This window comes from Poeciliopsis prolifica, unplaced genomic scaffold (genome assembly GCF_027474105.1).
Source record: "Poeciliopsis prolifica strain line A6 unplaced genomic scaffold, Auburn_PproV2 SCAFFOLD027, whole genome shotgun sequence".
In the NCBI taxonomy this organism is placed as follows: Eukaryota; Metazoa; Chordata; class Actinopteri; order Cyprinodontiformes; family Poeciliidae; genus Poeciliopsis; species Poeciliopsis prolifica.
The window spans coordinates 2,657,472-2,673,547 of record NW_026562402.1 but is presented as its reverse complement, the minus strand read 5'-3'; the positions used below and the strand labels follow the sequence as shown (position 1 = coordinate 2,673,547).

Genomic DNA, 16,076 nt, shown 5'->3' with positions numbered 1-16,076 from the left:
TCGACACCAGCTGACGATGGTGTTTTGTTGTTGCCTTTTTGCGTACCAGCTTTTGAGCCACCAGGCGGAGTGTGGAGTGTCGTAAGAAAAAAGCCGCTCAAGGGCGCATACACAAAATGACATCACAGTTTCAACAGAACGCCTGCCACATAGCGAGGACCAAGCTGCCAGTGGAGACACATCCAGCTTAGCTTTAAACAAATCAAACTTTTAACGGTCATGAATGAGACTTGACGATGGAAAAGGGGTTATAGCATCTCAGTATCCACTGATTTCTACCTCACCTAATCGCTGCGTGGCAGAGCTGTTCGCAATCATTTCCACTGTGTCATAATTCCACCAACAGCTGATGGTAGCAAATAAATGATGAGGAAATTTCATGGCTGGACATCCTCTCACAGCCCGTCACTGAGCTCCGCTGCTGAAGCTCTCTATGTGTCCAAGTGCTTCATTTAAAAACAACAACAAAAAAGACAAAAGCATACTAAAAAAAAAAGCAGAAATCAAAACCAGTTGAAATATCTCCACAGTCCTCGTTGCTAAAGAGGCGTTTTAACACATTATATTCTCTGCACCAACTGAGGTGTGATTCTGACCCCTATCATTTAGCTCTGGCTTATCAGCAGCAGACATGCCCCACTATAGCCAAACTCAGTAGAGATTTGGAAAACTCCGAAAATCAAACTATTGAACTGTGTTTTCTGTGGACCTCTGTGCTCTGCTGCGCTCTGATAGCAGATAAACGGTTTCCTGTCCACACATCTGTACAGCATAATGTAGTGAGTGGCTTCAGGCTGAGCTGCAGACAGAAGGAAGTCGGTTCTGGCTCAGCGGCTGCTGTACCGACCGCAGCTCTGCTGCTGTGCAGCCTCTCAGGAACCGACCAGGAGGTTTCCGTGTTGTTGTTTCGCTGACTCACTTCACGCATTAGTTACTGGTAAACAAACATTCAGAACATTTGATTAAAAAAGTCATGTAGGAAGTTCAGAGCTTGACTTTATTTTCTAGAAACATCATATCTGGAACAGTCAGAGCCGGCCAAAGGTACATTCAAGTTAAAGCTGCAGAATGTAACTTATACAGAACGTGTTTCTTACATAATTGTTAAAACTGTCACCATGTCATGACAGTTTTTTATTAGATAATCTGTGAAAAGAGTGATTTCTCTGAGCTACTACTGCTGAAGAAATGCATGGCTCCAGAGCAAGAGCAACCAATCAGAGCCAGAAGGAGGGGCTTAGCGCTGTCAATCAACAACTTACTGTTACAGGAAAATCATTCATTCACATCATGGTGATAATCCAAAATAAAATTTATTTGCAGAAGAAGAAAAATAATAATTATCTTTTGCTTCATGCTAATGTAAAAACTTTTAAGTGATGTGTTTATTCATCATTTGTTTGAATAAAGAAACCAAACAAGATTTCAATCAAGATAATTAATTCTATTAAACCTTTACATATCATTTAGAACATGTGTCCAACTCAAGGCTTCTTAAGTGGCCCTGTAGAATCTAGACAAAACACTAAGTGTGCTTAAATATTATGTTATCAGTCAAATCAATGCATTTTTCATTTGTTTACTGCCAAATTATATCAATCAGTCCCTCCAGTTTTGTGGAAATTTATGCAACATCAACAAATCCCTTTATTGCACTTTATTGCACTAATAATTGGCTTTTTTTTCAGATTTTCCTCAAAAATTGTCTAAAACTTTCTTACTTGTACTAAAAAGCGTCCTGAGCTTTAATTGAAGTCAGATGAATTAAAAACCTCTACATATTTTCTCTCTGAATATTGTGGGATTGTATGCGTCTGTTTCAACGACACCGAATCTGAATGGATACTTTTCAGAATAAACTGGATTGTTATAAATTGAATTTGGACTGATTCGGAATCTGCACAGCACGTTTAAGTGGATGTGATGATCCAACAAAGTTTGTAGTGACTTTATTGTTAAATCAATAATTTTCAGTGTTATAGTTGTACAGTGTATAATGAGGTGAGTCAGCATTTGTTGTTGTTGACTCCATTTAAAGCAAATTGAGTGCTTTAAAAAGAAATGAAAAGTCAAACACTTTGTATACAAGTTTTTTGTTTTCTTGGCAGGATGCCGACTTGATAGATTTGGTCATTATCTTGTTTTTTTGTCCTTACTTCAGTTTTTCCCTTGCTAGTCAGTTTCCCCTGGTTTTAGCTGCAGTGAGGACTGGCTATATTAGGCTGGCAGCATGTGTTGCTAGCAGGGACAGAAGACCTGAGGGACTATTGGTCATAGTCACATCTGCCATGCTGGCTCTAACATGACACCATTTACAGCTGATTACCAGAGAATACAATAATCTGCAGCAGCTGAGCTTTGGTGGAACAATGTGTACTTTTCATTCTACTGGTATTATGTCATAAACGCGCTCAGTTAGATTCCTAAAATAAATATATACAGTAGCACAGACGGAGCCTGCATTAAAATTTCAGCTTTTAAATCATCACATATTTATGCAAACAAACAAAAAAAAGATATTTCCATTCTAGTGGAGGGCGAGTGTGTACTCTCTGTGATAAGCATTAAGTTATAAAATGAGCAGAAACCCATTTATTTCACATGAATTGCGATCAGATAACTGTTTCCCAGGTTGCAGGAGGATCTTTGTGGGAGCAGTTTCTGTTAAAGAGCCAGTGTTCTGTATTTGCCATGCACATGCTGTTTTATAGCACAGTCAAGTAGCTATGTTAACTCCAGTGGTTAAAAGAAGTTCTAAATATCAAAAATGACTTCAACAACTTGAAAGTGGGCTTCTGTCTCTTTAAGAAACTCCTGCTCATTCTGAAACTCTGCGTTCAGGACGTCATCGCAGCATCGCTCCTCCATTAACAACGTTGTTTCTAAGAAGTAACTTGTAAAACAGCTCATCAGATGTGCAGCTCCACCAGGTGTTTGCTAATTGCTGCTTGCTAGTCTGAAGGAGCTAAGTGGGGGAGTCGTGGGGTGAGAGGTGCTCTGTAACGCGGAAGCTCAACTTGGTGGAGCTAGGTCCACCCAGGCATTTTGCACAGTTGAATGGTTGCCATGGGAGATAAAAAGATTTCTCAAACATACATGAAAGAATCAAAGCAACACTCCAGGTGTGTTTGTGATGAGGGAGGTTCTGGTTCCGCTGGAGGTTTCTTTTTGATAAAGGGGAGTTTTTCCTCTCCACTGCTGATGCACAGTATGATGGATTGCTGCAAAGGCAACGACACAACGCAAGTGATTGTCCACTTTTGCTACATGATCGTCCAGCAAGAGCAAATTCTCTGTCAGAGTAATTATGGTTTCTTAAGAAACCCAGCAAATTGGCTGCACATTTTCAGCCAATTTCAATAATAAACTGAACTTGTTTCTTTGTTAGTTAGGATCAACTGGACTGCAGGTGCAGCTAAAATTTACTTTTTTTTATAGTAATATGACTTGAGATGTATATTTTTGTGAATTTGCAGTGGGAGTGGTTCAAACAATTCCATATTTCCAGTACATTGTTCATTGGAGTAGAAGACTTGTTTCCATTTCTCATCCACCCCAGGCTAATTAGCCAGAATCTTTAACTTCTGGATTAAGATAATGTATTTTTCGGGATTTAAAGACAGACATCCTAAATCTGCAACATTTCACATGATTTATTGGTCGGGTTAGCTTTCCTCTTCTTGATACTTTGTGTTCACTTTGTATCAATGCTTAATTATGATTCAAGACAGATCTACAGCACTACTAGTAAACTCAATTTTTACTGTCATCTTTGTATTTTAGATGAAATGAACCAATATGCAGTCTGCACCCTTCTATCCATCTGTATTCTTCAGACTTTAGATTATACATTCAAACATAAATAAATAACAAATCTCAGATTTACTATTTGTATAACAGCTTTTTTCAGCTTTCATTTGCTCTCAATTTAATTTCTTCCTCTCGAAACCTAAGAAGAGCTGAACAGATGGATATAATTTCCCATTTCAGGCATTCATTAAACATGCCTGAAGGATTTTTTTTTAAGGTTAATTTGTTTATTTTAGTTTTCAAGACTCCGCCATGATTACAGAAGCATACATGTCTGAGCCTGACAGGTTAATTTTCCCACAGTTGGACTGAAAATGAGAGCCATAACATTTCTTTTCTTTTTTTTTTTTTGCGAACCCACACACACACACACACACACACACACACACACACACACACACACACACACACACACACACACACACACACACACACTTACCGTTACACATTGCAAAGGTCAGGCTGTCCACTGGGCTCAGGACAGAACTGTAACGAGGAGGAGGCCATCATTAATTATGAATGTGTTGTAATACTACACACTGGGAGACAGAATGTGAGGGCAGCCGAGCAGCGAACCTCGTTGTGCTGCTTTATTTCTCTGACTGGCACCACGTCTCCTCTGTCCTACTGCACGCACACGCACACACACACACCACACACACACACACACACACACACACACACCCCCACACACACACACCCCCACACACACACACCCACGCACACACACACACACACACACACACACACACACACACACACACACACACACACACACACACCCCCACACACACACACCCACGCACACACACACACACACACACACACACACACACACACACACGCACACACACACACACACACACACACACACACACACACACACACACACGCACACTGAGTCAAACATCTATATTACAAAGAGAATAGCTGCATCAACTGCACAATTTGACATTTGCAAAATAAATTTGCTCAACGGAAATGCACCAGTTAGAAAAAAAAAACAAACAAGAATTAATGTTGTTGCTGTAAAAAAGTTTTTTCTGCTGCTAGGATGATAAGTTATTTTTTGTTTTTTTTTTTAGCTGTATCAAAATGGACTTATTTGCCACTGACACAAAACATGAAGAAGACGATGGAAGGTAGTTGGAGGACGATGGTGTGGCATGTTCTTCTAATGACTGATCATCTTAACAAACATATCCGTGTGATTTTAATTGCCTTTTTTATTTTTATATGGAAACACTGCAATTGCAAAAATGTGGGGTTTTCTCTGACAGTTTTATGCACACTTGTAATGGAAATGCAGCCAATGCCGTTGGTGCCAAAAGACCGAATGTGATTATAAAAGTGTTCACCAATGGACTTCTGGGCTGAACCTGGACATGATCACAGGTTCCCTTCTGCACAGTCAAACTCAGCATTCTGAGATGTGTTCAATGTTATGAAGGGCTCTGTTTGAATCACTCATTTCTCTCCCTACAGCTTTTCAGGGTAAAATCCAGCAGAGGAATTTACCAGTAAGATTGCTCTCTGACTGGATCAGATCCCACTTACACACACAAATAAGTGGCTTTTGTCTGCAGTGGAACGGCGTCCAATCCATATTCTGCTCTTTAGTCAAATGACATCAGCAGTCGGGAGTGTTTATTTCTCAGCTCCTGCTCTGACAGAGAGTGATGCAAATACAACACAGTGGTAGATGTGCTAAGTTTAACTGCAGGAATGAGCACAGCTCTATTTTGTTTCCCATTAGCTAACATTTACAGACAGAAGCAGCTCACTCAGAGTCTAAAACTAACAGCAGCAACAAGCCATGCAGAGAGAAACAGCAAGCTGCTCCTGAAAAAAGACACAAGTATCATTTTGAGTGTAATTTCAATGAATATTGTGTGAGGGAGTGACTCTTGTGGTTGAAATAAAATGTTCACATAATTAGAGGTTTTCCAGTTTGCTTTATTTTCTTGGTTTCGAAGGTTAAAAGGTCTTCCCTCTGGGATGAAGTAATCATCTGTGCACTGCTGAGTGTTTCGTAGCTGATCAAGATCCGGTGGAGATTTGGGCACTGATTTTATTATTAATATACGTCTGATTTATAGTAGTTTGGATAGCAGCCAACCACCATTTATGAACAAATGAGTGTTTATAAATGTGGTGGCAGGAAGTGGCCACACTTGGGCCAAACATCTTCAGTGTTTTCCAATTGTAAATAACTGATTCAGCTGACGATTGGTGGACTTCAAGTTGTTTGAAAAGATTGTAATAGACAACTGCCTTTCTAAGGTCATTGCTGATGTCCATCATCAGACCAAACTGTGAAAAGACCTGCTTTCACAGAAATGGACACACAGGATCAATTTATTGTACTGTAAAACTGTAGATTTTAAAAGTGACATATACTTTCTTCTTATCACCAGAAAGGAAAAACAAAGTTTGCATTATTTTTGCTCCACAGCATCAGAAGAAGCAGAATTCCTCAAATAAGTGAATATATGCTGACTTTCTCTGAAGTCAGCATCCAGAAAGTGCACACTTTGTGACACATTTACAGAACTGTGGGGAAATGGCTTAAAGGCAGAAAAACTTAATAACTGGAAAGGTTTTTTTTTCAAAGCCCCTAAAGTCAGCGTCATGGAAAAATTGTAGAGAAAACTGAAAAATGTGTGACCGCCGAAGCTTTCTAACCCGATTTAGCGACACAAAGCCTGTCCAGAGAAATGGAACAATTCTATTCTTATTACAAGATATTAGCAGGAGGACACCTGGAACATTTGACCTAAGCTTAAATGATTTACATGCAAAGCAGGACAGTCCTATGAAGAGACATTTAACCTCCAACTCACCCGGAAAGCGAGGAGAAAAGCCTTTTTATTGTCTTGTTACCTCTTGTTAAATAAAGAATGACAGGGTAGGTTTTGTGGGGAATAAATGTGAAAATAAGAAATTCCAATTCTGTTTGTGCAAAGGTGCATATTTACATCTGTCTTCTAATGTTATGTCTTTTTCCCCCATCTCACCCAGAACTTTTTTTTTCCTTCCAGGTCCCAGAGAGTCTCATCCTCACCAAAGCCACCAGGAAGCTACAGTGGTGACGCAAACTGGTTTCATATGAAAAGACGAATTGCACTTACTGAACTCCCATAGAGCTTTTTTTTTTTTAAAGACTTGCATTCAGCTATCAAGGATTTCTTTCCTTGAACTGTTGGCTCCATCGTTTGGATGTAAATAAACATTGAGAGCCGATGCTGAGGAGTTGAAATATTGCCTTTACCTTTAGGTCTGAAACACCGACTGGAAGAGTGTTTCTGCCATGTTTGAGACCCGAATAAAGGTCAGTGCTCCTTGATCTTATGGTCACTTCTCTCCTTGGGCTGTTTGTTCTTTAGACTCTGGAGTTTTTTCTAGTCAAAGCTTCTGGGTTTCCTCCTAAAGCACATCTTTTATTTTTTCATAAGGACTACATTTAAAGCCAATTTTCCTGAAAATAACTTGCCAGGAGGAAGAGGAGGGAACCAAAGACACAGTAGGGCAGATGGCTTTCATGCTCCAAAACATCAACGGCTGGATGAATAAAACATTTGAAGAGGGAAAGATTCGTGACATCTGGAAGTGAGGAACTTTTCACTCTGTTCGCCGTCCTCACGTTTCTGTCCCTCTGTGGACTCAGGACTTCAGCTGGTCAGTCAGTCAGTCAGTCAGACAGAAACAAGCCTGTTCTCCAGCTTGTTTCTCCTTTGTTCCACTTTTCTGTACCCAACACGCCGCTTCGCCCCGTCCTTCTCCCAACTTCTCCGCTCTCCGTCTCCAGCTTGGCGTGTGATGGTGCGTCCCCTCCTCTCGGCCCTGGAGACATGCCTGTACAGGAGATGGCGGTGAGTCCTGTCAAGTCCCTGCACTGGGAGCAATTCCCCCCCATGTCGCAGCGCCGTGTCTACTGCACACCTGTCTACCACGAGGGCCTGCTCTACGTGCTTGGGGGCTGCAGCGAGACCGGCATGCCCCTGGACAGCGTGGAAGTCCTGGATGTTGAGAGCCAGACGTGGAGCCAGTTGCCCCCGCTTCCCACTGCGCGAGCGGGAGCTTCAGCCGTAGCTCTTGGGGGACAGGTGATGGTGCTCGGAGGAATGAACCAGCAACAGACCCCGCTGGCCTCTGTGGAAATGTACCACCCCGACGAGGGCAAGTGGGAGACGAAGGCCAGTCTAGGTCAGCCTTCCATGGGAGTCACCGCCGTGGAGAGAGGTAAGGTGGAGAAATTAGTGTTTGAGATGCTGTTGCATGCAGCTGCTCTCTTCTGATAAGTTGGAGAAGTTGCTTTCAAGTTAACATTTTCGAGATGTTAACTGAGTAAAAGTCTGCTGACTTTTAAAATCATCACATTGTCATATTGTTGAAAAAGCAATAAGTGAATGATCGCTTTCAAACTCTTAGAACTGCCTTGATGTCTGATTATCGGGAGGGTATTTAAGATAATCTTAAGATGTTTTCCTGCTCTGTGTGTGGAGTGTTACCAGTGATCTTGTTCACTCTGAAAGATGTTGGGACCGCTTTGATCTAAAATAAGATATTCAACATGTTGGATTGTCTTGGCCTGACATTACAGTATGTTTGGTTTTGTCTCAGGGACAAACGATGACACAACTTGTTGAGTCTGACATGTAGCCAATCATAAGGCCAGGTGGCAGAAACATGGAGGGAAATTCTAAATAAAGGAGACAAAGCAACTGGCGTGACAAACCAGAAAGTTCGGTGAATGTTGGAGACGTCTTTGTATTGTTTTTTTCTCTATTAAATATAATAATCATTTATCCCTATTGCCTCTTCTAGTCGGCCATGTTTGTTTACTCTAAACTGGTGTTTCAGTTCAAAGTTTTAGGAAATTTCCCATCTGACATCTGAATGCTAGCAAATAAAAAATTGGTTTGTTTGTGATGTGTTGTCTTTGCTGTTTGAATTGACACCACACTGTATGACTAAAATACAAAAATATATCCAAGATTTTGAAATGTCGTGTGTGGGGTCTGTCAGGTTCTGAAATTGTCTGAGTGCAAAAGTATTAACACCTTGAACTGATTCACATATTTTAATGCTACATCCACAAACACCAGTGGATTTTATTGAGACTTTATGTAATGAATCAAAATCACAGTCATTTGTGCTCACCCCCTTTTATACCTCGATACCCACAGACCCCTCCTTCCTTCCAAAAGTGTAACCAGATGCATAATAAGATTAAAAGCAGTGACGTTTGTTTAAAAAAAATGAACAATGTTTGCAAGGCACTTTATCACAGTTGCTTTGCTGCTGCAATGAGTTTATCTGCATTTATCTGTGGATTTGATCCATTAATTACTACAAATTGCCTCAAGTAGACTAATTAAAAATTGCAGTGGAGAATCCAGCTGTTTTGGCACAGTAGCACTGACGAACGAAAATCTGTGACACGCTAAAATGAGCTAAATAATTCGATACATTTGGAAGAAATCCCACCAGGGCCTCTAGGGGTTGAAGTGTCTTTTTAGTGGAAGTCACTCATAAGTGGTTGGTGTTGAGAGTCGCTGAGATTTTGTGCTGCTCATAATAAGTGACAAAGCTTTTTCCTCGGGGCACACAACTCCAGATCTGAGGCCGGCGTCTGGCTTGTCAGCTGGTCAATAGTTAAACCTGAGGAAATTGGTGGATATGTCAGCTAATATATCTCTGTTTGTGTTGAGGCTTTCTTGTCGTAGAGGATTTTTCATGTGAAATAGTCGATCAGCATGCAGTCTGACCTGAATTCACATTTCCCAGGTGTTTGCTGGCTAAAGAGTGAATGCTGATTCATGAAACTCTTCCTGTTCACAACATGGATTTTTATAGAATATGAAAACTTCTGTAAGTGCATAAGTTATGGTAGTTTCCTAAAACAATACTCTGCAAATTAGTTTTTGTTTTGTTGGCCCAACTTAAATTTACTTGATCTGATGGCTTCTTTCATAAAAGGGTCAGAAGTCATTTTAGCTGCAATATTTCTAGGAGAAAAACAAACATAAATAAATATAACTCACACTATTACTATACTGACTTGATATTTTTGAATTGATTCCACAGCTTTAGTCCTTGAACTACTGAAACAATCAATCAGTTAATTTTTGGTTTATGCTTTATAATGGATGGGCAGTTTATATATATATTTTTTTACATTGTTTTGAAAATAGTTTTATCTCCTATATTACATCACTGTTCATAGGACATCCAAATCCAGAATATGATAAAATGACTCCTTAATGATTCATGCTGGTATTTCCTACATAGAACTCCTTTTTTAATGTCTCCAAAATATATGCTGTATGTTGTTCATTTGATCGCTGCATAGAACTCAATGAAGATGATTCTTTACAACATTTGGGCAATTAGAAAAAAAAAAAAGCATTTATTGGGAGTCCAGTGAAAAATCCAATGAAGCATTAATCACCAGAGTGAGCTGGTATGGAGCAATAAGCTTAAAATAAAGAAACAAATTGAGGGGAAGTGATGTAGATGGAGTGAAGAAAACAACCAACCAAGTGCATGTTGTGCAGACAAAACTATGTCTGTCCAACATTTTTTAAGTGAAAAAAAAGTTTAAAGTGTTTACATTTCAGACGACTGAGTGCAGAGAGAGAACCAGAAGCCTGATACGCAGGCTGAGGCATTTCCTCCCTGCTGTTTCCTCTGTTTACATGTCAGGCAGCATACTGTTTCCAGCCAACCAGATAAAATGAAGAATCAATGTGACCTTTCAAGGTAATAGAGGAAGATTGAGGGCACATCTCTGTAATGAGCCTTTTTTTATTTTTAATTTACCTGCAAAATGAACTCATGTTGAAGGCTAAGAACAGAACACAGGAGCATTTAAGTGCAATGTTAATGAGAGTAACATTTTATGGTGTTATTGGAGGCGCTGGTGATTGGGGTGATGAATTATTGTACAAATATGTCAAAACATGAAACTTTGTCAGTCATCACACACTGAAGCGTTAGATCAAGTGACTAAAAATGTAGAATTTTCAATCTAACTTCAAAGAAACAATTCAAGATAAAAAGTGCTCTCAAAGACTTAAAGTCTACGCTTTCCTCTTATACCACGGTGTGCAATTAGTAACAAAATAATATGCAGTAATTTGCAAATCAGTTAAACACTATTTTTATAGAAAATACGATAACAAGGTGTTCCCGGATCCTTAAAAACTCTTCAGTTTGTGTATCTAAAAGGAGAGTCTTAAGTTTATTAAATAAAATATAAGTTGGCCTTAAATAAGTTAATCACAGGTCTTTAAATTTGTTGTGACAGGTCTATTTAATCTCATATATTGTTTATGTTTCTCTCGACTTTTCTGTCAGGTTAAAGTTATCATTGTGTGCAGACATTTCCACTGCGTTCTGCGGCTCAAGGCAGTTGAAGCTCCTGGCAACTAGCAGCTAATATAGCCTTGCTAGCTGGTTGTCTATCATGTGCAATGGGTCCGGCACACAGGGAGCAACAAACAACACCGTCAGATGAAAGTCATCATCGCTTTGGGTTGATGACAAGACCATGACGAGTCGTATGCAGTGTGAAAATCACAAAGTAGAATTTAAGAGTCACAAATTTCACAATATTTGCATTATGCTTTATTATGCATGTACTACAGTCAAGTGTAATAATCAGTTATGTTTGATTATAATAGAACAAGATCCCCCCAAAATTCCCTGTGTTTCTAGTTTTTTGGCCATAAACAGGTCTTAAAAGGTCTTAAATTTGACTTGCTCAAACCTGCAGACACCTTGAATAAAGTGCAACAGAAGAGTCGGCATATATTTTCTCTGTGTTGACAGAAAAAAAGAAACATTTTATGTAAGGATGTCAGATGTATATGACTCTTCTGGTGTTGTTTCATTTCACCAGAACAAAGGCAACAAGTTGCCTGTTTCGTAGGCTAAGTCTCAGATCACTAAGGGTGGAGAGTGGCAATATAAATCAAGTTGCTTCGGTTCAGAAAATTTCTAAATTGCTCACTAATCTAATAAAGGAACTTAAAAAGACAAAGTGCCTCTGGGCAATGATAATTCATAAATGCAATAAATCAAAACGGAGCCAACAGAGCTCTGTTTATTCCTCTGCAGAAGAAAACAACCAGGCAAAATGCTCTTACAATGGCAGCTAAACAAGCTAGTCAATACAACAGCAAACAAAGCCAAAAGCTATGAAAGTCTGTCAGTAAACGCATTAGGTACAAAGAGTAGAAGCAAAGCGATACAGAGAAACTAATTCACTAAGGTATTGCTATATGGAATCAGAGCATGGTGCAGTGAGGAATCTCAAATGAAAGGAAGTGGATCACTGCATGGACAGCTGTCTGATAGTTCACAAAGACAGATGAGACAAGCAGTGAAGGGCAGCACTAGGAGCGCTGGTCTTTGAGTCTGACAGAAAGGAGGCGAGATCAGCGCTGTGTTGCATTTTATTCACAGTCACAATCTGGATCGCAGCGTAGTATGTAAGCGTCATGTTTATTAGTGTCGGAAACACAAATGCCTCCCGAAACTAATCCAACTTTCTTCTCCAAGTTCATAAAAACCCCCTTGAACTGGTCCAGTGTTCCATGACCAGAACTAAATCCACATTTTTCCTCCTGAATCTGAGGCTTAACTGTCCAGAGGATCCTTCCTTCCAATCCCAGGTTTGGCTCAAACTATTTTGGCAGAGCTGTGTGTGATATGTTGTGTGATTGGTCAGAAGTGTGCATGCATATTTTATGTGGAAATGCACTTTGACAGGAATGTTGTTATTTGTCTGTTGCCACTATCCAGGTTTGGATCTGCAAGTGACAGAAATACTTTAGAGGAACTTTTAGCAGACATTTGTATTATTCTCCACAAGATAAATATAGATTGATAAATGGCTTAAAATTTATGGTTGGAAATTGGAAAGTCATTGTACACAGCTGAGTCGGACAACCACATAACCAAAGTTTGGGAGAGCCTTTAATCAGACAAGTGACCAAAAAACTCTTGGTAACTCCAGAGCAGTGCTTCCCAACCCTGGTCCTGATAGTGCACCGCCCTCCGCGTTTTAGATGTTTCCTTGCTGCAGTTCAGCTGATTCCAATTGACGGTTGCTTAACAACTGTTTGGTGAGCTGCGATCCTCTGAATCATATATATTGAATCAAGGAAACATCTAAAACATGCAGGGCAGTGTCTCTTCAGGACCAGGTTCAGAGAACGCTTCTCTAGATGAGCTGCAGAAAGCTGGAGAGTCTGCTAACATCATAGCTATTAGTTGCACCTGCCATGTTTTTATTTTACAGAAGACTGACAGGAAGAAAGTCATTGTATGAAGTTCTGTTTGCAATTTGCCTCAAGCCATGATGGGGATACAGCAAATATGTTCAAAAAAAAGCACAAAAAGGTTTAAATAGTTTGGCCTAAGCAGGAAACACGGTTTGAAGCAAATCTACCACTAAACCAAAGAATAACAACAAATTCTACCTTGATGTTTGCATGTTTTGCTAAATTGCAAAGCACAGTACTTGTGAAAGTGAACTAATCCTTGGCTCAAGGCAAATCAGTGACATGCGCTAACAGTGTGTGTTCACTCACAAACACACATAATGAGGCCAACATATTTGTAGTGACAGCTTGACAGGACCAGTAGGAGGAGAAAGACACTGGAGGCATTGGAGCGTGGGCGTTGTGGCGGCTTGATGGTGTTACACATACCAAGACAAAAGAAAAAAACAAAAACAAAACAAATGTGGTGTTTGGTTCGATTTTGCCAAGGAATTTTTGAGATCACTGTCCACATGTTGCTTATTTTGGGTAATGTCTTGTTACTTACTTTTATGAACACAAGTCAACAGGACCTGGCCATTGCACACATCCCCTTATTCTTAGTACTTCTTGGTGTGTTGGATTAGTGTTCCACTTAGAATCATGCAGTTTTTATTAATAGTAAAAAAGAAAAACAATTTTGGGTATTTTTTTTTTACAAAGAACTAATCAATTTTATTCATGATGTTTGAGGAATAAATTGTTCAAATATGGATAAGAAATTTTATTCACACTTTATTTATTCAGAACAAGTCTCACTGTCGACATTTCTTTACTGTATGTTGTGTATTTGACCCCAACTTTTAAATCTGAGACCTTGTTAGTGGTGTGCAAGACCAGTTTCATGATGCATTTTCAGATATCAAAAATAATATGTGGTCATCACATAAAATAAACTTCTTGTTATTCTTATATCGCTCTCCGGTTCTGTAGTGATGTCGCCTCTTATTGACATCATTTCGTTGCACCTCGTCTCGAAATGCAGTTCAGTGGAGATTTATTGCCACTATGTTGTTTATCTTCTTGTGCTTCCAATTTTATAGGCGACTAACATATTCCGCTATGACATTTACAGGTCGGATTTATATTCAAAGGAAAGCAGTCCATTTCAGGTGTGGATGCAGTGCATCTCTAATTAAGAAAAGTGACAAACTATGACTTGGACAAGAAGGGTTGTATGAAACAACTTTTGTCAATGGATGGGATGTTATAAATAAATGTTTTAGCACATAAACCATGAAAATAGGAAAGCAGAGATGATTATAGCTCCATGAAATCAGTACTGATAAGGAGGGAGTGTATAGGAACCACAGCCGTGGTGAAAAGCTGAGGTGTGCGACCATTTTAGACTCCTCAAAAAATGCTTAGAACTGCCAAGTTTAGTAGTTCAAACACCAAACATACCTTAATATACACAGTGGAGACCACCCTGCCACTAACACAGTCCGTGTTATCTTGCTCTGGGGGAAACAGCCAATCAGTGCCAAGGAAAAGGAATGACGTTCCTCAATTGGTTGTTTTGCGAGAACAAGCCATGTTAAGTGACACTGTGTCCAAGGTTTTTCAGCTTCCCAAACTCAATTTCCTTTCAAATATTTTAGATATGCTCTACAAAAAAATCTGCAAGTCAGCAGGTCTTCTGAGAACAATTGAGTTTCTTTATATGAACGGTTTATTTCAAAAAAAGGTTTTTGCTCTGTCTTTATAAAAGCTGCTTTGTGCTAACCTCTGAACATAGAAGTAAAAATCTGGTACTTTAACTATAAAAAACAATTGTCAAATGAGGTAAAGAACCTTATCAGGTATCTTGGTTTTATTGGTTATTCAGGTTTTGTGGAATTTCATTTTGTTGGCTTCAGGACACAATGTTGACATTTACATTTAAGGTTGTGTGAAAAAATGAAATATGGTTTATAATTTTTAGCCAACTTTTAAGGACCTGGTTGCTGCATTTTTTAAAATATATTTTCATAATTTAAGATGATGTAAGACTTAAATCAGTTTAATTTATAGGGATTATCACATTATGTTTACACTAAATCATGATGTGATTGCTTATTGTAAATATGTTTAGTTGGCAAATTCCATGGAAAAGTGATTTTGAAGCAGTAAATGTCATATTTTCATAATTTATGTGCTTCTGGAATTCCTCTCCTTCCCCCTCCTGTTGCTCCACTTCTCTCCCCTCAGCCTCCCCTCGCCGGTCGCCCCCTCACTGTTTCCCTGTCTGTCTGTCAACTTGCTCTGCGTTTTTTTGGGTTGAACGACCAAGCTGGTGTCGCTGTTGCCTGGCAACAAGTGTGTGATTGCCGTGTTTGTTTTTAGACTTATCAGAGGTAATACGTGTGTTATAGTTGCACATGTCTGGGAGTGTGTGTGACTTATGCAAAGCATGCTTTTCAGAGTGTGTGACAGTGAAATGTGAATGTGTGTTCTCCTCCTTCCAGTCCTCCCCCGATTCTGTTTCATGTTATGTCTTTATTCCGAAATCCAGCAGCATAAAGAATCCACATCCACTGTTTCTCTATATATTCCTCTGTGTGTGTGTCTTTGGGCGTTGGCCCTATTATGCCACATTTTCCCTCCTAACCTCTTTGCGCTGCAGGCATTGGTTTCTGCACCACGGAGCTTTTAGGCCTCGTCCCGTATTGTTGCAGAAGCACAGCTCAGAAATATCATACAGCTACAGCTACTGTACTGATGAGTCTAATTTCCTTCTGCTTTGGTCTGTGATTAATGACTGCTGGCCTCTGCACAGTGAAGTGTGAGGCGCCTTGCAGAACGACGGACTGAAAGGCGACGGCTCCACAACCCAGTCAGGCTCCTGAGAAATATAAAGCTGCTTTCTACAAGGTACAAGATAAAAGCATGCTGTCACGGCTTCAAAGTGCTGCAGGAGAGCGTTTGTTGGAGAAAAAAAAGGTGTGACATGGA

The 16,076-nt window shown here is 39.7% G+C and overlaps 1 protein-coding gene across 1 annotated transcript in view; it reads left to right on the top strand.

Moving 5' to 3' along the window:
- Positions 1–16,076, top strand: part of LOC129371628 (kelch domain-containing protein 8B-like) — a 140,043-nt gene that overhangs the window by 17,778 nt on the left and 106,189 nt on the right. The window contains exon 2 of the mRNA XM_055048328.1: positions 6,852–8,052. Within this exon, the coding sequence (XP_054904303.1) occupies positions 7,662–8,052 (391 nt within the window). The 5' untranslated portion in view covers positions 6,852–7,661. The remainder of the gene's footprint in view (positions 1–6,851; positions 8,053–16,076) is intronic.